The 21,555-nt window shown below is 36.2% G+C and overlaps 4 protein-coding genes across 5 annotated transcripts; 3 read left to right on the forward strand and 1 right to left on the reverse strand.

Annotated features, from left to right (window-relative positions):
• Positions 1-443: 443 nt before the first annotated feature.
• Positions 444-2,941, forward strand: LOC136346385 (cytochrome c). Its single transcript, XM_066295478.1, has 3 exons — positions 444-600; positions 2,171-2,382; positions 2,436-2,941. The coding sequence occupies exons 2-3, from the start codon at positions 2,202-2,204 to the stop codon at positions 2,579-2,581; spliced, it is 327 nt and encodes a 108-aa protein (XP_066151575.1). The 5' UTR covers positions 444-600; positions 2,171-2,201; the 3' UTR covers positions 2,582-2,941.
• On the reverse strand, positions 2,935-11,658 carry RpI135 (RNA polymerase I subunit Rpl135). The gene is made up of 16 exons (XM_066295475.1): positions 11,358-11,658; positions 10,638-10,967; positions 10,338-10,577; positions 9,815-10,280; positions 9,470-9,761; positions 9,145-9,419; positions 8,824-9,090; positions 5,090-5,267; positions 4,921-5,029; positions 4,713-4,869; positions 4,459-4,655; positions 4,302-4,401; positions 4,067-4,249; positions 3,881-4,008; positions 3,260-3,424; positions 2,935-3,188 (listed from the first exon to the last, which is right to left on the reverse strand). Exons 1-16 carry the CDS (start codon positions 11,424-11,426, stop codon positions 2,970-2,972), a joined length of 3,375 nt encoding a protein of 1,124 aa, XP_066151572.1. The 5' UTR covers positions 11,427-11,658; the 3' UTR covers positions 2,935-2,969.
• On the forward strand, positions 6,543-7,962 carry Dak1 (cytidine/uridine monophosphate kinase Dak1). The gene has a single exon (XM_066295477.1). It carries the CDS (start codon positions 6,821-6,823, stop codon positions 7,460-7,462), a length of 642 nt encoding a protein of 213 aa, XP_066151574.1. The 5' UTR covers positions 6,543-6,820; the 3' UTR covers positions 7,463-7,962.
• Positions 11,659-12,735: 1,077 nt separating the features above from the next.
• Positions 12,736-18,908, forward strand: LOC136346429 (death-associated protein kinase dapk-1-like). Of its 2 annotated transcripts, XM_066295562.1 has the most exons (15): positions 12,736-13,005; positions 13,063-13,195; positions 13,248-13,402; positions 13,451-13,575; positions 13,772-13,945; positions 14,002-14,117; positions 14,168-14,378; positions 14,436-14,677; positions 14,730-14,921; positions 14,978-15,178; positions 15,849-16,034; positions 16,089-16,313; positions 16,364-16,568; positions 16,619-16,852; positions 18,222-18,908. In XM_066295562.1, exons 1-15 carry the CDS (start codon positions 12,872-12,874, stop codon positions 18,320-18,322), a joined length of 2,634 nt encoding a protein of 877 aa, XP_066151659.1. In that variant the 5' UTR covers positions 12,736-12,871; the 3' UTR covers positions 18,323-18,908. The 2 variants fall into 2 exon arrangements, with proteins under 2 accessions (XP_066151659.1, XP_066151660.1); XM_066295563.1 differs by lacking the exon at positions 12,736-13,005 and having other exon boundaries at positions 13,248-13,350.
• Positions 18,909-21,555: the final 2,647 nt, after the last annotated feature.

A 21,555-nucleotide genomic window follows, 5' to 3' on the forward strand; every position in this document is an offset into this window, starting at 1 on the left:
AGCTTATTGGCATTACCCTGTACATACATACATAATGGTTTTTGAGATACTTCAAAGTTTTATTGGTTTTGAACTTTTGCAAAAAAACTTATCTGTTACATGGTAGAAGTTTCAATATTACGAGATGAATACATTCCATACAAGCAAATAAATCTGCAACAATTTCTAAATTAAAGGTCATATTTTTCCTTTGATACGAATATGAATTTAACATCGGAATATTAAAAATCAAAAGCAAAAAATTAAATTGGTAAATTATTCCGATACTATTAACATCTATCAATGAAAAGTGTAAACTATCACAAAAAATGGGGATCACATCTTATTTTTCTTAATTACAGATTTCTGTAATGATAGCCTTTCAACACGAAGCAAAACTGATACACTCCTATAAAATACAGATTTTTTCTTTCTTTCTATAATATAAGGTGCAACAAAGATGCATACTGATATTTGGAAAAGGCAAACCTGAGTAAATATTAATTACAGAAGGGAAATTTAAATTTTGGCAAATATCGATCAGTTGGAGCTCGACGTCCAGTGAGGGTCAGCCGAATTGTACAGTTTTTCGCGTGTATCGTTTCTCTGTGATACAATTAGGTAAGTAAATTACTTATATATTAATGAATATCCTGTAATGCTTGTTTTAATTCCCCGAGATGTTGACATGTTTCAATAGAGGCATAAAATAATATAGAAAAATCGATTTTCTGAGTTATAATGTTATGTAACAAGATGAAATAAAGTGGCTTTGAGAGTACAGAGCGAGAATTGAGTGAATTATGCAACTGATGAACTAACCTGAACCACGTTGACAAAAATTTAAATTGAAACTGATTTAAGTTTTTATAAAAAACTGTGTTTCGCTAGGTGGTGATGTTAACCTAACCCTATTTTAACGCATTGACACCCTGCTTTAATTAATGGAATATGATATGACGTCATCCGCTATTAAATACTAAATTTAAGAACAAAATTAACTAATTTCAACTTATGTGTATCTATATTTCTTGTGACCTTGAAGTCCGGCAAGAGGGCAACAGTCATTGTTTAAGTCTACACGAGCAGGGAGGAATCACGTGCGTGACGTCATTGAGATACTCATTCACTCGTCGTGTATGACGTATGAGTTGCGTAAAATTGACGATAAAAATACAGACGAATACTCACATTTTGGATTTTCCTATTGAATAGAAGCAAAAAAGATGGGCTTTTTTTATGGATTCACCTTATCAAGGCTATTAGTATCACAGATATGAAACAAGTTTGACTATTTTTAATTTATACATCTTTCAAGCTTACACATGTTAGTATTGAACATCTTCAAGTAAAAGACAAATACCATCTTTATCCAGGTATTCTCTCATTATGGGGCACTTTACTGTTACCATCTACAATAATATTTTGCACAATTTTAACATCACTTGTTATTTTCAATTCATGTTCTTTCTTCTTCGGGTTTCCACTGAGCTATCTTAGTTTTGACAGATCTATCAAATGACGTTTTCTTTGGGCCATCTTGTATGGAATATACCTTCGAGTTGACCTATGTCTTGACGAAAGTGTGTTGGTAACAGTGCCCACAAATACCTGTGGTCAAAATATTAAGTGTTTTTTATTTCTTGCATCATGACTGATGTTAAGCAAAATCTCGTATTTGAGGGTTTGTAGAGATGAAAAATCGAAAACCCAGTTCGGTTTATCGCCACTAGGAATCTTCCAAAATATGATAACAGTAACTTAAAAGGTAAACTTTTTGATAAGTTTAACTTTAGTTGCCTCAATGCTTATCATCCAAAGTACAAGGTTTACTCCTCAATTTAGCATGTGAAATAGTTTATAAAGACAGAACAACAATTTTGTTTAGGCAATGGTCCAGTGTTGCAAAGTTCTAAGTCTTAATGTTGGTCAATGGCCAAGTTGGTTTTTAAAATTATCACTATACTCAAAGGTCGTTGTCATAACAGTATTAAAATAAACTAAGTGTGGGATAATGTATGAAATCTCGACCTATAAGAAACTGCCTTTAGACATGTTTCGTATTAACGTTACAATTACGATACCGAAATCAAAAAACCACTACAGCAAAAGCGTTCCCCGTTATTGCTTCTAATTGAAATGTGTAAAGATATTTCGATATACCAGTATTGATCATTTTATTCTGTTGCAGTTAACTAAATCCATAAATAGCCAAAACAACAATGGGAGTCCCAGCTGGAAACGCAGAAAACGGCAAAAAACTCTTTGTTCAAAGGTGCGCCCAATGCCACACTGTAGAAGCTGGAGGTAAACACAAAGTAGGTCCCAATCTCCATGGAATTATGGGCAGGAAAACAGGCCAAGCGCCTGGATTTGCTTACACGGATGCCAACAAAGCAAAAGGTAATATAGCATTAAAATTTTGCTTCTGAAAATTTACAATAAATATTTTTTAGGCATCACATGGAATAAAGACACCCTCTTTGAGTACTTGGAAAACCCCAAGAAATACATCCCTGGAACAAAGATGGTGTTTGCTGGTTTAAAGAAACCCCAAGAGCGAGGTGACCTTATTGCCTACCTTGAACAGGCAACAAAGTAAACATATTTTTTCCAAAATTAAAAACACAGAATTGGTCCTGGAAAATTGCAATACAAAAGTTAATTAGAAACCATCTAGATTGTTTAAATAGGAAATATTATATGTACTAAGGAGTTTTATGGGTCATGACTTTTTGTATTGCCAATTTTCCGTTCATGACAGCAAGAGCTAGTAGTATTTCGATGTATACAAACGACGGTTTGATCATGTGTCAAGTGCATTGTATGTACAAATTAGCCCAATTTTATCTTTAGGTATTTATCACTGTTAAATTATTTCTTATTAATTTTAAGAAAAAAGTCCTGTACAATATACGTTCTCGTTTTAAGTCAACCTGCGAATAAATGAGTTACTCAATTATTACATCAATTTTTAATAAATCAAGCTGTTATACATTTTTGCAACCTATCTTAACGTTAATGTTACATGACGCAAGCTGAGTCACGAAAAACTTGAAAATATACGGAATCTGGATTTGAGCAATATTTTGTCCGTTTCCGCACAGCCTGCAAGTGTCTTTGGTCTCCGTCATGTTCGGCTTATCAGCTTTTATCGTTACAAGAGTGATGGGGCTTAAAAGTGAACCGCACGTAATGCAAAGATTGGCCTGAAAATTATTTGAGACAATTTGTTTAATATGTTTGGAAATAATGGTTAATCTTGAAATAATGCACTTACGGTTATTTTATCGGAACAATTCAGTAGTCTGTCTTGTAAGAGGAAAGATGTTCCGTGGCTGATAAGAGCATCTCTCTCCATTTCACCGAACCGAACGCCACCTCCTTTTTTGCGTCCCTTAATTGGCTGTCTGGTCAGTACGTCCATAGGTCCTGTAGATCTAACCTGAAAGGTTGGAAGACTAAGCTGAAATTTCTATTTGATAGAAATGGTAGAAGTTGTTTTCTGGCAATTTCGACATAAAAATCAAAGAATTATTATTAGTTTTTATTTCAATAAAAAATCTAATTTTCAGTTTGTTAGTACTTAAAGAACCTGCTACGATGGCCTGTCATTACTAGACTAAAAATTTCATTTGAATAAACTGGTGGGTTATAAAGTTTTTCATAATTTTTAGTATTTTCCAGACAGCCACGCAGGGACCGCACACGCAACTCTTTGAGTGAGTTCCAAATCTGAGTGATGTAAAGTACTTTACATCACTATCTTTTATTATGCTTGCGGGTTTAACAATTTACTCACTAGTCGCTATTTCGATTAAATTTCAATATGTTTTACATTACCGTATTATTCATTAAAGCATCTTTTGAAAGTAAAAAAGATGCACATTATAAAACTTACCTGCCATTTATCTGACACCATGTGCCTGAGCCTTTGATAATGCACTACTCCGATAAATATCCTAGCTGTCATTTCCCTACCGTCTATCCCTGAATACATCGTTTCAGTCCCGTAATAATCATAACCTCCTAGAAAAAAAGAAATATTCGCATAAAAATGTTTTCGGCAAATGAATTAAAGAGAAACCTATTTCCAAACAACGCCCAAAGTAATCTATGGCGGTATCATCTTCTGTAAACCTAAAGGGAGTAGCGTCATGCACCAACCCATGCATAGCTGCCGATTTTCCAGCCATAAGCTCGATCATCATGGCTATTGTCATACGCGAAGGAAATCCGTGAGGGTTGAAGACTATATCCGGCACTATCCCTGTTTTTTAAATAATCTATAATATTACGATCCAGAAAAGAAAAATCTGTACCTGTTTCCGTAAAAGGCAAATCTTCAGAAGGCCATTTTTGGGAGCAAATACCTTTCTGCCCCGCTCTACTGGCAAACTTATCACCAACACTGGGGTTACGCTGCAAACAAACAACCCCATACAAAACCGTTTTTAAACTAGTTAATATAATACCGACAGGCACACGATATGTGATGCAAATTGTCTTTTTCGCCTTAGGATTAAAATCTCCGCACATTTTTATGCTATGCACATAGCACTCTTCCTTCCCTTTAAACCTTATCGTTTGATACATAGACCGATCAACGTTGTAGTAACAATAAAGGATGTCTGAATTCTGTATTTTTGTCCCCAAGTAAGGCAAACCATCCGCATCTAAAATTCATTAAAGAACGATATAATGGCGATCCAAACACGTGCATCAAAGCTCACCTAAAACACGAGCTAATGCTGGAACATCAGGATTTCTAGCAAAATATGATCCTTCATGATCTAGTTGGATAAACTCGGACTTGTATATCGAACCGTGGGCAAGGCCTCTTTCCTCAGAAGCCTTGTTAATAATCATTGCATCTTCCATGTCATATCCCTATAAAGTAACGCGAATAAAAACCAATAGACAATGGTATTAAATACTTACAGTATAACTAATAACCGCTACAATTGCATTTGTGCCCATTGCGAAATCGTCTAGTTCCATTTCATCATAGTGGACTGGGCGGAAGAGTGGAGTGCTAGGCGTTTGTAACCTTGAAAATACATTATTGTTTCACATATCATATTTTTCATATCAAAGAAAACTAGTTTACCTGTACAATTTAGTTTCCGATTGCAAATCCCAAGTATGACACGGGGTCCCCATTGTCTGTTTACCCATCTGACATTGATACATATTTCTGGGGGATTGGTTGCAATCAGGCATTGGTATGAGTTGGGCCAAGTTCGACATGAAAGCTGTTTTGGACAATTCCATATGCGTTGTAACTCCTACAAAGGTACTGATTTAGAAACTTATTACAATACAAATTTTCATATGATGAACAGGATGCTTCAGTAACTCTGTTACATCGCGATATCTCCGTTATGGTTAAAGATTTTCGAAAATGTTTTCGACATAAATTGTTTAGTTTGATGAAACGCATTATGCGGTGGGACTTCGCTGTTTTTTCACTACTTCCAGATAAACCAGAAGTCAATGTCAGTTTCCTTATTTCAAATGGAACATCATGTATATTTTTCATTTTTAGATTCCACATCTTAAGGCGATTAAACAATTGTTAGGTTCCCCTTTTCCTAGACTTTACGTTGTAATGCCATATGGGATTTTTGACTGCATAGAGCTCAAAAGCATACCTGTAGTTTCGTTTACATGATATATCATTCCTGACTATGTTATTTTTCCAAAAATCAACCATCTTGTTTGCAAAGCTAACGAAAATATTTCGAATTATGTATTATTACTCAATATTAAAACTTGTAAATTTGATTAAGAAAGTTTAATCATTCCGTACACGTGTTACTAGTGTTAGGAGAGTATAAACGAAATTACAGGGGTGCTTTTATTCTCTACGCAGCCAAAAATCGCATATGACATTTAAAGGTATGGTCTAGAAAAAGGGAGGCCTAATAATTATTTAATCACTTTAATGTGTGGAACATAAAAACGCAAAAATATACAGAATATTCGATTTTAAATAAGTTGACATTCACTTCCCGTTTAACTGGAATCTGTAAAAACAGTAAAGTCCCACTACATAATGCGTTTGGTCAAACCAAACGATTTGTGTCCAGAACATTTTCGAATATCTCTAACTGCAACGAAGATATCGCCTTATCACAGAGTTATTGCGACACCCTGTATATTGCATTGCATTTAGATAATAAAGGTTTAAAACGTACAATGCGCAGTTCTCTTCTTCTGAATCTGATCTTTTGAAAAATCTTCCAGATTAAAACTAGAAAATATCCTTTATGTGTATTGTAGACATTTCTGTAATAATGCCGATATTAAAATTTAAAGTTGAACTACCACATTGAAATTGAAAAAAATACATGCAATTTGCACAGGTGCATGCGTATACGCACCTAAATTGAAATTAACCGTCACAAAACAAAAAAGGAACTATCGCGTTTAAAAATCGATACTACCCCGACCACATTAAAAGATATGTATATCCTTGTCTATTACTTACAAATTGTAGAGTACATCGACAATATGGCCAACATTCCAAACGAAAATTGTAAAATCTTAAATGTCAATGTCAAAGTCAAATGACTATTTACATTTTTTTTATCTCTACAAATTGTTATTGCTTTTTTCGCTTTTTAAATTAAAATAACGTTAATCAATACCGGTAACAAAAAATTAACGATGCAACATATTATCTAGAGTCGACTAATCTCCCATTGACTATCACGAGATAACACAGCAACTAATTGGAGCCCGATCATCCACACCGCCGAGAATGTGCGGTTATGTGACCTTGTGTTGATAAAATCGACCCGTTCTAAACCCTTCGAAAATCCTGATTAATTAATAAATGTTCACTGGCATATCAGTGCTTACGGCAGCGGTCCGAAAGGCACTTAAATTTAAAATGATCCCGAACGTGGTTTTCGTGTTGGGTGGCCCCGGGGCAGGTAAGGGTACACAATGTCAAAAGATAGTGGAGAATTTTGGCTACGTGCACCTTTCCGCTGGCGATCTTTTGAGAGAGGAACGTAATAAAGTTGGCTCTGAATATGGGGAACTTATTGAAACCTATATTAAAGAGGGAAAGATAGTTCCTGTTGAAATAACCTGCAGTTTGCTTGAGAGGGCCATGGCCGCATCTGGCAAGCAAAACTTCCTAATTGACGGCTTTCCACGCAACCAAAATAATTTAGACGGTTGGAATAAGGTTATGGCTGATAAGGTGAATTTGCAGTTTGTATTGTTTTTTGATTGTCCAATGGAAGTTTGTACTGAGAGGATATTGAAGAGGGGGGCAACCAGTGGGAGAGTAGATGACAATATTGATAGCTTACGCAAGAGATTTAACACCTATGTATCAGAAACCAAACCTATCATAGATCATTATGCAGTTCTTAATTTAGTGAAAACCATTGATGCAACCAGACACGAGGATGAGGTGTACAGTGATGTTGATACTTTATTTTGTGGTGGAGCTGGGGATAAATAGACTTAATAGTAAAAATATGTTGTAAAATGTTTTATCATTCCTTGTGGGGAGAGTGATCCTCAGTCTTTTATGGTAAATGCAATTATAGATTATAGATATTATGGGAATTAACCAAATCTGGTTCCTTTTCTGCCAATAAGTGGCAGTTATTTACTTTGTTAAACTTTAAGTAATTATTTTCTTTCATCCAATTACCCTCAATAGATATAGTAAATTTTTCAGGTGAAGGATAATGAAGTTTTTTTTTATTGGTGAGTACTTCATGTTTTGACTTTTTATTATGTTTTTCTCAAGCATTTCCTACCTGAAAATATGGGTTAGAAAAGAACAGATTTTTGAACTATTTTGGTGGGCATATTTGAGGTATTGCAATGTATTGTGAGGTACTTCCAAGATATTTCTGAACTATTTTGGCGCACTAAAATTTCATCATTTACACTCCCTCTTGCCAATTAGTGTCAATGGGTATGTTTATAACCCTCTGATGAAGAGCATTAAAACAAATAAATGCAAAAATAAGAACTGACAATGCCAAATATCCATACTTTGGGTAAAACTTAATTTTGACTTTGTATTGAGATATTACTGTTTCATTTCTCCATAAGACTTAACAGAGACATGGTTATTTAGCAATGTGCATCACCTTAATTCCAATTCTATTGTAGTTTGTATGAAGTTTAATTTTTCTTCACTTGCAGAACTTACTACATATGTATATTTAGAAGATATCATTGCTTACAGTTACCTTCAATGTTTGTTAGAATAAGCATTAACATATTAGTAAAATGATTTACTTTTGTTACAGGTATCCCTTTTTAGTTCAAATATTGTATTAACTCATGTTTATATTTTGTGATGTGAGACCAATTTAGACAAATGTGGTGTAAATTATAATATTAAAAAATATGTATATTTGAAAAACCCTTCATAAAAGAATAAAATAAAATAGAAGTATTTTATTTAGCTTGAGAAACACCTAGCAAAGTATGTTACTTATTTCTACATTTAAAATAATTAGATTTTATTTTTTGGGCTACCAATTACCCTTTACAGTCATAGTGATGGAACTTATTATAGACACAAATGTAGTGCTACCTTCTTTATATAATGTGTTATTTTGATTTTAACTCTATGATGGTGTAATTACCTATCTTTGAGAACAGAGTATGTAATTTAAGCAATTGAAATTATGGTTTCCTTTCTTTTTTTGTACATTTCAATATCACCTTTTTAAGGGCAAACACAAACTCGCAATAAACAATCGTACAATTAATAAAAAAATTATTGATTGCATTTTTAAATGTAGAAATTTCTCACAAACTTTAAAGTTAAAGTCAATAATTATTATTATCTCCACTTACCTTTATATGCTTCTTCAGCAGATACACAAATATCCAAATAAACCTGCTCAAAAGTACCAATCAGCTCTACTTTATTCACATAAAGATTAGTAACGGGCCTCATCATTCTTGCCGGCCCTGTAAACATAAATAACCCAGGGTACTGAGCTTTACTTTTCTTCAAGGGCACTAGAACCACTTCTAAAGTTTCAGGAATTTTTTTTCCATCAATTTTTAAAATGCGCAATCTAACTACTATGTTAGAAGCTCTTTCCATTGGAATATAACCTGCAAAAACAAACATATTAAGAAAAAATAGAATAAGTCGATAAGGCGACTTACCAATAACTTTTCCATCCAGTTGAACAACGTAACTATTATTCAAATCCAAGCTGTCAATAAATCCCAAAGAAATCATCCCCATTTCAGTTAATACCACAGGAATATTCTTTACTTTTTCAACATCTGGAACATCTGTGATGATACAGTGCATGGTTAAGTGATTAAGAAGCCCACATGGGGCTCCATCAGGAGTGTGCACTGGGCAAATAAAACCCCATGCGTCAGGTAACAACTGACGAGCTTCAGTCGTACGCATTTCTTGGAAAAATGCTCCTCTAAAATGTTTTATTATAATTTCTGATTAATTTCACTAGCAACTTTCTACCTATGCACTGCTCTAAAATGCGACATATATCTCATTCGATTAATATTCTCGGCAATTATGCAAAGACCGGTCTCTTGCATAAGCCCTAATCCCGTGTTACTACGAACCGTTCCAGTGGATAAAAAATGTTGCAAATGAGTTTCAATACCTCCTGCTCTCTTTACCGCTCGCAGCATATCTTGTTGGGTAAAGTTAAATTTATTTGCTCGTGCTAGCTGTATTATGTTTAGTCGTAGACCATTCAACCAACCCTGTATTTTATCTTTGATTATCTGCAGATACAAGTGGCCACCTATAAGAGGGTAAACATAATTTTGAATTCAATGCGCACCAAAACGCCGTTACCTTGGAGAACTTCCTGCATCATTACCGCGTCAGCTCCTTCAATTTGACACTTGTCTTGTGCAAAATTAAACAACTTTTTAGCCATAAAAACAAGCATATTAAACTTGTCTTCATTGGAGTTGAGGTGTATTAAAATGCATTTTTTTAACATAAATTTTCCAACTTCAATATCAGTGAACCATTCTGGACATTCATATAATTTGGCCCTAAACATTTTACCAAGATATTGTATACATTGTTCATGGGTATGAAGGTTTTCCAAGTGGACAGAGCGAAGCATGTTGTGGCAGCAGTCTGAGTAATACAAATCATCAGCACAGCCTTGTATGAGCTTTTGGTAAATGTACTGATCAGTATAATCACATAAACATTTCAAAAGAAGACATAATGGAGCATAGTAGATCATTTTTTGATGGCTAAACATTAGCTTTGCTGATCCATCAGTAATAAAATGTAATACGTTTGTCTGTAATAAGAGAATAATAATATGTTACATGTTTTTGAGATGTTTGTCAAAACTTACTGTGGCTGTTTGATCTTCAGTAACACATCTCACTGAAATGCCAATGTCAGAAAAGAGTGACCCTCTAGCCTTCCATCCTGATCTTTTAATGGCAATTGGGTAATTTCTCCGAGTCATTAAGAGCATTCTTACTATTTTTTCTAAACCTCCTACAATGAAGTAACCTCCTGATTCCTGCTCGTGTTCACTGTGCTTTACCAGCTGCTCGGGGCTCATATTTTCTAAGTTACAACGATTAGACTACACAAATATAATATTTATTTTCTAAAGACCTTTAAATTAAAATAACATAAAGCTTACCCTGACCATGATAGGTACATTTCCCAAATCCCTAGTAAAGGGTTGCTGGGCAGTACCATCAACATACCATTCAACATCTATCAGAAATTTCCCAGCATAAGTGCCATGGCGTTGTCTGCATTCCGTGGGATAAATTAGATTATTCCTAACCCCTATAGTGCCATAAGGAACTTGTGGGTGGCTCAATGAGAAGTTGGTAATAGCCAGTTTTACCTGTCGTTCATTCAATGAAAATTCAACTGGGAACAGGTTTTGGATGGCAGTGTGCAAACCTTGATTAACTATGTAATTGAAGCTAGCTATGTGGGGTTCTCCAAGTTGTTTAAGATACTAAAAATATAAAAACTATACCTACATATATAAGTTGAAATTAGTGAGAAAAGTTCAACCAATTCAAGGTGGTCTTGGATTCTGAGTCTATAGGAACATAAGAAATTAAGAATGACAATTTTGTTGGTGCTAATTTGTCAAAGTTCTTATCTTCACTTTCACATGTACTTGTAGTCATTTAATATAATCGAATACCCAACGTACACTTCAGGTTGCAGGGGAGCAGAGTTATTAGGCCCCTCGGTTCAATACAATCCTGAATATTATTTAATGATTTTCAAATCTATACTAGGGAGTTAAATTAAAATATCTAACAAGCACCAACTTTTTTTACCAAAAAAAGTAAACTGCTTTAAGGTACAAGAAAAAGATAATGAGAATCTATTGTACCTCATTCTGGACATCAGGAGGTTTTCCAAAATCCAAATTTGTAATGTTTTTAAGTGTGGGACTCGCCATTATTATAACAAATTTGAAATAAAAGTAAAAAAATGAAAACAAGTCCTTCGGTACTTTAGAAATAAAAAATGTCCGAAATTAAGTGGTTATGTTTTGAACACGTGTTTGATGAACTATTGATTCATATGCATATTATTCTCAGACTTTGTCTGACTCGTGTATTACATGAAAGAGAATTATAGTACGAATAACATAAATAACAATCGAAGCTCTAGGCAGTTAGAACATTAGTTCATCTCACTCTTTCTTGCGGTTCGTAATAGCCAAAATTGAAACAAAATTCTGTCCCAAACCCGGCTTGTACATGCATTGCAATGTCACGTGGGTACGGACCCAGTAAAGTAGCAATTTATTACAAGACAGGACTGGCTTCGAATATTTCTAAGTATATGCACCGAATTTCGTTACAATCCATATAGCCGTTTTCGAATTATTTACGAAATTAAAAAAAAAGTGAGACTTTCACGGTTTGTATCTCGAGAAGGAGACAATTTCAAGTATAAGTATATCACTACGAATAGATATATTTTTGACCAAGAAATATGTGATTAAGTCTTGACCCCCTCATTCTGGGGCACCCTGTATAAATGTATGTCTTTAAATGAGTCGTTTTTGAGATACAAATTGTTAAATAAAAAGAGAGTTAAAATCGCCGACCACGATTAAAAGCAACAATAAATTGTAAAAATGACAACGGAGTACGTACGTAATATTACATTTGTTTTGCATGGACAACTTTATCTCTTTAACAAATTTTCTCTGATTTTCAGCATATATTTTCATCGGGGATATTTTATTTTCCCCTCAAAAACAATTTTATCCTTACAAAAAAATCTAAGAGACTTTTTGATACATTTTGAATCGGATATTAAAAAAAAATTATATTCAATTTGGAAAATACCTGTGGCACATTTCTTGTAAGAATTAACATGGCAATCATTATGAACGTCTGTGGTTCCAGCATTTTTCTTTAAGTATTTGGAAAATGTACTCTTTGGACTGTCGTATAGATATACCGAGTGTCAATAAAATATCTTGCGCCATTTTGAAAATACGAAGAAAAATATTTTACTTTTCTTAATACTTAACATTCTGTACTTCGGAAACGACTCATTATAGGACATACGTTGATGTAACGTTTTTGCCTTAGAACAATCCAGAGGATCAGCTCCTTAAATATCAGAGCAATCTTAGGGCTCAACCTGTATAGTCTTAAATAAACCACTTCAATAACAAAACATCAAAATTTGCAGTAGAAAACAAGTAAAACTGCCCTTCAGAAAGATATTCTATCAAAACAAGATGCGCATTGCACGAATTTCAGCGATAGAAATCAATAGAAACCGACCAAAACACTCGTTAAAAACATCTGTTTTCTTTGGATTTTCCAAAGAAATCGTGTTAATAACGCTTAAATAAACATTATTGTCCAGTATAAAAATATCATGAGTTCTCAACATCACTATAATAGTCGAAGGAGCAGTGATTATACCGAAGGTTCTTCTTTCAGTCCTTCAGAATCGTTTGAAAACACCGCTCTTCAATTCGCAACGAGACGCAATTCCATCGAGCAAGTAAAGTAAGTTTCTTAAATTTCGTTTGAACACGTACTAGTAGATAAATTAAATTCTCATAGATATCTTATCCAAAGTGGTGTGGATCTCGATGCGGGTCCGGATCCAGCGTTGCATCTGGCTCTCAGAAACAGAAATGAAGATATAGCCATCATCCTTCTAGAAGCAGGAGCGGACTTTGAGCTTAAAGATCTGGTCCTAGGTTCTATAGTCATTCACTGTAGAAAATTTCATTAAATAATTTTAGCACGGGGATCTTCCTATTCATATCGCATGTGCCGAAGGTTTGGCGGAAGTAGTTAAAGTACTTTGTGCTCTGGGATGCAATGTGGAGGTATTAACGCGCAAAGGTCTGTACCCCTTACATTTAGCTGCAAGATATGGACACATATCCGTAGTAAGGCAAGTTTTCCCTTATTACAAGAAACAAGAAACTAACCCTTATTGCAGATGCCTGTGTGCAGCAGGCTGCAACACCGACGCGCGAACCTTTGATAACATAAGGGCTGATATTACAGCACTAAAGCATGGACATAATGATATTGCTGAACTGTTAGATCGGCTACGAGTAGCAGGTGATTGGGAAAAATTGTACTAAAGCTCGGTTTTTCAAACTCCTGATTACTTGGCCAGGGAGATAATTTCCATAGAAACGACGAAATTACAACAGAACATTGGTTATTATCTTCATTTGTATGGAAATTATTTCTTCTTGTCCTCAGCAGTTTGAAAAACCGGACTTAAGTACGTTAACATAAAACGTGTGATTAGGCCAAAGAGACCATTTCACAAGGCAATTAGTACCGACCTCCAAAACAGCTTTGAGGCTGTCTTTAAGAGTCCTGGGGCATTGCGGCGTTGGCAAAACTTCGTTCGTGAAAAGTTTGAAAGCTGGCTTGTTTTCTTCTCTATTTAAAAGATCCGGGTCGACTCAGAGTAATAAATGTATGCAGCGACACTTGCTCTATAATAGATTGTAAGATTTATTCTTTAAATCGTAGCTCGACCATCATCCCCTAACGCCCACATAGAAATGGATGTTACTTCGCGCCAAAACTCTATAACTTTCGAACCCTCGGCTTTTTATCACTCCACTAAAGGAATCCATGTGCAGCATGTAAGGGAAGGTGGATTTTCTTACAGTAACCTAATAAATGTTCACCCTAGATGGATGTGTCTAGTGTTGGTAACATAGTCGTGTGGGATTTTTCCGGCCAGGAAAGCTATTTTCCAGCTTACCACCATTTCCTACGTCCATATCCACACGCTGTGACCGCCATTCTTTTCAGTTTGGACGACTCCCCCTCCGTCCAATTGCAACAAGTCTGTTTCTGGTTAAACTTTATAATGGCACGACAAAAGGCTGATTTACCAACCCGTAAGCCTCCAGTAATTTAATTTGAAAGTCTGGGATGCGCAAACGTCGATTTTATAGGTGAATATGGTCCAATAATTCTCGTGGCAACTCACGTAGATCTTACTCGAGCCGTCAAAGGTCATCATGGCGAATGGATTTCTCCTGATTCCCAGAAAATCTTGGAATCAGTGCAGGAGCTCTTACCCCACGTTCCAAACCTCATGGATACTGTGGTGACTGTGGATACAAATGTGCCAGCCACGCATCCGTTTAAGCAGTTTAAGGCGATGCTTGCGACCATCAAACAAGACTGCTTGCAAGTAAGTGAGTTGTGAAGTTAAGATTTAATTTCAAAAATGTCTGTAATTGCAGCATAATGTTGGTACTTGGACAGGCCTTTTAGAACACACCATATCGTGGCTCGCCAAACCCAGACACGATTTAGAGGCCTTTCCGGTTTTGACAGAGACTTCGTTCTCTGAAATCCTGAGAGATCAAGTCAATTTACTCGCCTCCGACGAACACATCGAAGAACTTCTAAACCAGCTTCATGCAATGGGAGAGGTAAAACCTTTGTAGTCATTCTCCCTCTCACTATATGAATTCGTGTATCCCCAAAGGTTTTCTGTATAGATTACTTGGTGGTGATTACAGTACCCTGGCTGGGACATCAACTGTTGGGAGAGCTACTCTCATTTAATTTTATCTCCCATGCCAGGGAAATTGGAGTGTACAGTGCTGAAGATTTTCAAAGTTCGTACACCCAATGCGACGCTTCCAGTACCTTAGAAGTACTCGAGTGTTTGGATCTGTGTGTCAAGGTAACATCCAGAAATTATAAGTGTTCCAGCCCACCAGGGAACTGTTTCGGAATGGGTCAATAACTCTTCTGGACAAACGCATGCCGGGCGGTTCTAAATTGCCCCCCCTCTTTCTTTAACTTTTTAACACATTATTATTTCCTTTTTAAATTAAAAAACAGCATTAAATGGTACAAAAATACTATTTTTTGATGTTTTTTAGTATTATTTTTTTAATTTTGCTTACGTCACCGGTAGCGTAGAATGGTTAAGTAAAAATGAATAAATATGGGTCAAGTGACGCCTCAAATTAGAGGTATTTCAAAACTACATTCAATAGGGTATAACTATACGCCTTTGAGTGTAGTTCCGAAAGATTTTTAATTTAAAGTGTCACTTGACCTATTTTTCAATTTAAAAAAATTGGCTATTTTATACTCTTGGTGACGTAAGCACCATTTAAAAAATAAACAAATATCAAAAGTTAGTGTTTTTCGTCCTCTTCAATGCTGCATTTGAATATTTTAAAAGGAATAATTCGCTAAAAAATGAATAAGTTGCAATTTAGAGCCGCACGAGATTGTTCGTTCAAGTTCAAAATTTGGAAGGCGACTTGCGCAGAAGAGTTTTTTCACCGTTTTGGGACGGTTGTCCGATTGGTTGGAGCAAACTTAATTTTATGTTTTAACAGTGCGACGTTGAAGGGGAAATTGAGTATGAGTTTCCGATCTACATCCAAACAGAAGTGGTCATGAAAGATTTGTGGGATCCACACGACCATAGGTACTCGAGCAGACACTCTATGCATGGAGGTTTAAGACTGTATACTTCTGCAGGGATTTTGTGTCTGTTCAAATCCATATTTTCTCAAATACAGGTTCAATATGCTACTTCAAAAATATTAAATATCAAGACTATATTATGTCTTTAGGTCTACTTACGACGTAAACTACCGATGGTCTACACCGAAAACGAAAATGATCTATTTCAATGGAACTCAGGCTCTAAGTTTTGCAACGAAGATCTTGAAGGTTTGGTGACCTTGGATGAGGACTTGAATGGCAGACAATACGTTGAAGTTAAAATCAGGGGACCCAGCCATTCTTCGCATAGTTGTTTCTACTTCCTGGACAATATCATGCGAATTATTAGAAGAGTAATCGATTTAAAAAATCATAAACATCCCGGTAATATAAAATCCTCCAGGCAATCTACAAGACTTGTCCAGGTCTCGTAATAGAAACGCACATTATAAGTCCAGAAGAACTAAGACTGTATTCAGAGGACCCATATTGCTATAACCCCCAAATTGTCACCACCGCAATTATGGACTCTGAATCCACCTTAGACATCCTTCTGTACAATCCTAGCACCACCGAGCACGAAACTATCAGTCAAATGATCATGTTCGGTAGGTAAATCAAACTCTTCTTTAACTGCACCGCATTCAACGAATTATAGACGACATGGACTTGGGGAGACACATTCAATGGGGTTGCGTGCTTGGAGTCCAAGACCTACCAGGTCCGGTCAAATTGAGGCTCTGCGGCTTGCTTGATCCTCCGGAGGCTCATGGCAGGGATTGGTGTCTGCTAGCTTTAAGATTGGGGTTGTCGCAGCAAAGAATTGCAGCTTTGGCCTCGAAACATTCCAGTCACACAATGAGGCTGCTGACGACGGCTGATTGCACGATTGGTAACAATATATTACATCAAGAAGTTGCTTAATTTGCTGAGCAGGAAAGAACTAATCGGTCAGGGATTTCTAGGCTAATTTGAGTTCATTTAAAATTAGCACAAATCATGTTTCTAAAACGAGATAATTTCTTCTTGCAAAAGATCTGCAAAACCAAAATTAACAACGGATATCGTATTATCAACACACACTAGTCGGTGGTAAAGTTGGGGCATCGTTGGTGCCAAATTTGGTGAAATTTCTGGTTACCCTGCATACTTGGTCGAATGGTGACTTTAGAATGGACATTGTGGAACTAGAGAATTCAGTTTGGTTGAAATCTGATCGTTAACACACATATAACCGGCCAACCTGTTTAGCTTTGGTCTGCCTATAAACCTCAAGGGTTTCCGCAAACCGACCGTTGCGTTGTGCCTTAGCATGAGCAATTTTGTCGCGCTACTTAAGCATTTGGTGACGCAGGCGATTTTAATTAAGTTTTACTTTTTGTCTTTCTGGAACATAGGCCCCTTTGAGGGAGACGTTCACTTATATTAGGTTTATGCAGCGCATAACTGAATGCATGAAAATCGAATGGAAAGTTAAAAATTTAGGAATTTCATATGCCACTGGTTACATATACAGTATGGTGCAAATGAACGAAATAAATTCATCATATCTGAAATGGATGACATTGGGCAAAAATCCTAAAACACGTCTATTTAAAACTTTAAGAGGCCTCGTTCTGGTAAGTGTTTCAGAGATGTGACGTCACCAGGGTGGAAGCAATGACGTAATCGATTTAAAAAAAATATATAAACAGGGGTTATGCGACCCCTCTTTCGAAAGGTCCTCTCATCGCCTAGTCGGCAGTATAATTATTTTTTCCTCAACTTTTATACTGCTAATATCGCATAAGGATTCTATACTGCGTGACACGGAAAAGAGAACACCCCGTAAAAATGGTTTTATTCAAGTAATTTTTGGTATGCACGTTTCTTACGCTAAAACAAATATTTCGTTAAAAAAATTGAACAAACTTAATTGTTAAAAACCAAAAAAAGTAATAATTTGTCGGTCCTCCGCGGTGTCTTATACATTGCTATAGATGTCTCGGCATGGATCTAATGAGGTGATTAATGTCCTCTTCAGGGGTTCCATTCCAAGCTGACTGGATGGCATGACATAGCGCCGCTGGGGGTTGTGGGGGATGGGGTAAATTGTGCAACCTTCACATTTCAGAATGATTCGAGTAAAATTGCCCAGACGACCATCTTGGGAAAGTGACTGAATAGCGTGACAAAATCGGCGCTCACGGCACAATTTAGTGGTCCGTCTGTGAGAGACCTGACTAAGAACACAACCGAGGGTGATTTTTGTTTGTCTTTAGGTGCTCTAATAACGAGTTTGTCCGAGTTGGACAGGCAAGACGCGGCCGAGCTGGTACTGAACTCTGCACCGATTTTCAAAGTGATTTTGCAGCACTCGTAAATATAGTTCTGCGAGGTCTGAAGGTGTTGGTAAGAGCATTTCAACCAAAAACCTTAGTTTAATGAATCTTTCCCTTACAATACTCAAATGATGTGTAACTAACAGAGGGGCCAAGTTTTTGCCATAGAACCTTGCTTATGGCATAGCTATTTTAGGCGTCAACGACTGTATTTTGGTAGATAGCGATTAACTACGATACGAAAAACAATTAGGTGTCTATTAATTTCACTGAGACCAGATTCTAGAGTATAGAAAGCTGTGAGTAAAAAATTTCCTCGACCTATCATATCATTTGTACTCTCTGCAACGTGAGCAAACTTTGTTTTCGAAATTCGAGAACTTGGGCCTTCGTGGCAGGATATACGTAGGTAGAATTGAACTTCCTTCTAGCTAATCTCGATTTCCTTGATCGAGTGCATATACGCATTACTTATAGCTTCGTCGATTACCATAATTTCGGTGCATTACAAAAATGTTAAATCATAAAATCTCAAATATTTACAAATTTTTTATGCGGTTTACAATGTGTGCCGAAACGTTCGATCGCTGTTTGAATTATTGTTGTCAATAAATGTTTGGAACTGCAGCTGGAGCTTTTATTTATTTATAATTAAGACAATTTTAGGGCGAAACCGAACTGTATACGTATTTCTCCTGACATAAAATTTCATGTTTTTTGCAAATTTCAAAAAGCAAAAGTCTTTAAAACAGCCAGGTACCCAAAAACTAGCAGCGCAGTAACGTCCTTTTGTTTCAAAACCACTATGGCTGTAGGTAAGTGCTATTGCTCGAGGCGTCCCTAAAAGGACAGCACAGCAGTTGACCAAAAATTCCTGGACGAACTTACATACCTACATGCACCCAATGTTACTCAGTTTTGCTACTGCAAGGCGCCAAAGTCCTCAGATTAAAATCGGTTTTTCGAAATATTTGTTAAATGCTTTTATCGATGTTTACTAATTTTGTAACTAAGAGTTACTACATGAATAGCCACGTCCTGACATCATCGAAATCTCTTTTTAATGAGCGGAAACATCGAAAACGGCGCGTGGCTTGCGAATAATAGTTCGTGTTTTGCGATCCTCTGTATGATTGACTTTAATTCATTCTCTGCCATAAGCTGACTTTATTTCGGAACTTTTTTGTCTCTTGTAAAATTATCGCCAACGATGCGGTCTCTCTACAAAAAAATTATTTACGATGTCTTGCAATTTATCATTGTTGACAAAACGGTGGATGCAAATATTTCTTACATCGGACATAAGCCATATGGTAGTTAGGCTAACTAAATGGATGAACAAAGCTCCTTCAACTAATTCGAAAGGAAAATTGCACCATAAAAATCCTCATCTCCCATGATATCACCAATGTAGGATACGCACCTTTTGTTAACTCAGCGGCTATTTTATAGTAAAAGCACGTGCATCCTAGATGTATCAATTTTTTAGTTTTCGAGTAATCGTAGCTAGTAGAACGGTACTTTGTATTAAACTTTCAACAAAAATAGTTTTTAAAAAGTTGTGTTTTCGAACCAAACACTTAACTCATACCGATAGTGTTTGCTATGGTTGTTAATCAAAGTCTCGTTTCCTATATACACATATATATACATATATACAGTGCATTTCAAAAGTAGCGTTGAAATTCTATCAAGATTTTTCATATTTAATTTGCTTTTATAGATCCGTCTTTTCAGGGCAAAAAATTTTGAAAAGAAATCCAAGACCGCCTTTCTTAGTTGAACACCTGGTATGGTCTTACTGGTACACGCATGCGTAAACTTCTCGAGATCTGTCGAATTTCGGTATGGCTCATGCTCCATGGAACATAACTGGAGCTCCACGCAGATTTCGAAAATTTAATTTAAAAAAATAGGTGTTTCCATTTGAAGAAACGAATTTGGGCGTCGTAATTTATTTATGGGTCAACCTGCAGACGTAAATTTACCTTAAAAAGCCGCATTAACGAATAAAAATCGACGCGTCCGGGTACTTTTCCAAAAAACGCACCGCTGAATTTCAAGTGAATTTAGACGTTACTTCTGGGACTCACTGTGTACACATACGTCGGGGTGTGCTTGCATAATGAAACTACCACCTCAAATTCGCAAGTATTTTTCCGTTTTACTAAATCTGGAAACGTCGCAAGTGTCGTTTCTAAGGCCGATGAGCTGTACCTTTACAAAAGGCAGGTTGTACTGATATCACTTCGTAGATGATTCACTTGAACGTTAGCGCGGTGATGAACGAGATGTTCTTATAATGCTGCCTGTACTAATAATCGGGATAATCGTTTTTTTTTTTGTTTTAAAGACTCGTGTTGTTGCGCAGACAGTTTGACTGACTTAGTGAGTGAAAGTGGGCGGCGTTCAAACGTCATATTGTCAGTGAAAGTGGGCGGCGTTTGATCGTCATATCGTTAGTGAAAGTGGATGATGCAATTCTGGTTCGACCTTTTGGTGCTCGGGAGCAGTTTAGTGTAAGCGCACCTAGATTTTAATATTAAACATTATATTAAACAGGACAGGGCGACGATGTGTCCGTAAATCGGCCAGCAAGATCATCCGATTTAACCTCTATAAACTTGCTTTAGTGGGGAGCTCCTAAATAAAAAGTGTATGTTTCCCCCCTCGCTTCAGAAGCTGAGTTACTACCAAGAATTTTCAAAGCTGCAGATTATTTCAAAAATAAGTCCCATGCTCAAAATGCTGATTCATTTTTCGAACTGAATTTATTTTTGTACTATGAGGGCGGTCGACATTCTGAACATTTGTTATTAAAATTGAACTACGACTGTGGTTATTTAGAATGAATACTTTTTTCACGTTTCGTTCCTAGGCAAGAGTGACTAATTTCAAGGTATCGTAAATAATTTTTTCTGCAGAGAAACTGTATGCCTGGCGAGAATTTGACGAGAGATAAAAAGAAGTTCTAGACAAAAAGTCAGTTTATGGCAGAGAAAAAATTAATAGTCGCTGGTATAGGGGGCAACAGGAATGCACACATTATAACAAGATCCCATTCGCGTCATAACAGGCCAATTTAGGTAATAACTCTTAATTCCAAAATTAGTGAAAATCGATATAAACAATTATTTCGAAAAAACAATATTAATTTAAGCACTTTCGCTCCCTGTAGCGGGGAGACGGAAACACATTGGAATTAGGAAAGTTGGTCTTGAACGCCTTATTTTTGGAATTTTTGGTCCTCAGAGTCATTTTAACGACACACTGC

The sequence above is a fragment of the Euwallacea fornicatus genome, chromosome 23 (assembly GCF_040115645.1).
Source record: "Euwallacea fornicatus isolate EFF26 chromosome 23, ASM4011564v1, whole genome shotgun sequence".
Taxonomy (NCBI): domain Eukaryota; kingdom Metazoa; phylum Arthropoda; class Insecta; order Coleoptera; family Curculionidae; genus Euwallacea; species Euwallacea fornicatus.

Coding starts and splice junctions, on each gene's coding strand:
- LOC136346385 (XM_066295478.1), top strand. CDS start 2,202: ATGGGAGTCCCAGCTGGAAACGCAGAAAACGGCAAAAAACTCTTTGTT. Junction 2,383..2,435: donor GGATGCCAACAAAGCAAAAG/GTAATATAGCAT, acceptor AATATTTTTTAG/GCATCACATGGAATAAAGAC.
- Dak1 (XM_066295477.1), top strand. CDS start 6,821: ATGTTCACTGGCATATCAGTGCTTACGGCAGCGGTCCGAAAGGCACTT.
- RpI135 (XM_066295475.1), bottom strand. CDS start 11,426: ATGGCGAGTCCCACACTTAAAAACATTACAAATTTGGATTTTGGAAAA. Junction 10,968..11,357: donor CTCCTGATGTCCAGAATGAG/GTACAATAGATT, acceptor TTATATTTTTAG/TATCTTAAACAACTTGGAGA. Junction 4,402..4,458: donor GCATCACATATCGTGTGCCT/GTCGGTATTATA, acceptor GTTTGTTTGCAG/CGTAACCCCAGTGTTGGTGA.
- LOC136346429 (XM_066295562.1), top strand. CDS start 12,872: ATGAGTTCTCAACATCACTATAATAGTCGAAGGAGCAGTGATTATACC. Junction 13,196..13,247: donor ACTTTGAGCTTAAAGATCTG/GTCCTAGGTTCT, acceptor AAATAATTTTAG/CACGGGGATCTTCCTATTCA. Junction 14,678..14,729: donor TCAAACAAGACTGCTTGCAA/GTAAGTGAGTTG, acceptor CTGTAATTGCAG/CATAATGTTGGTACTTGGAC.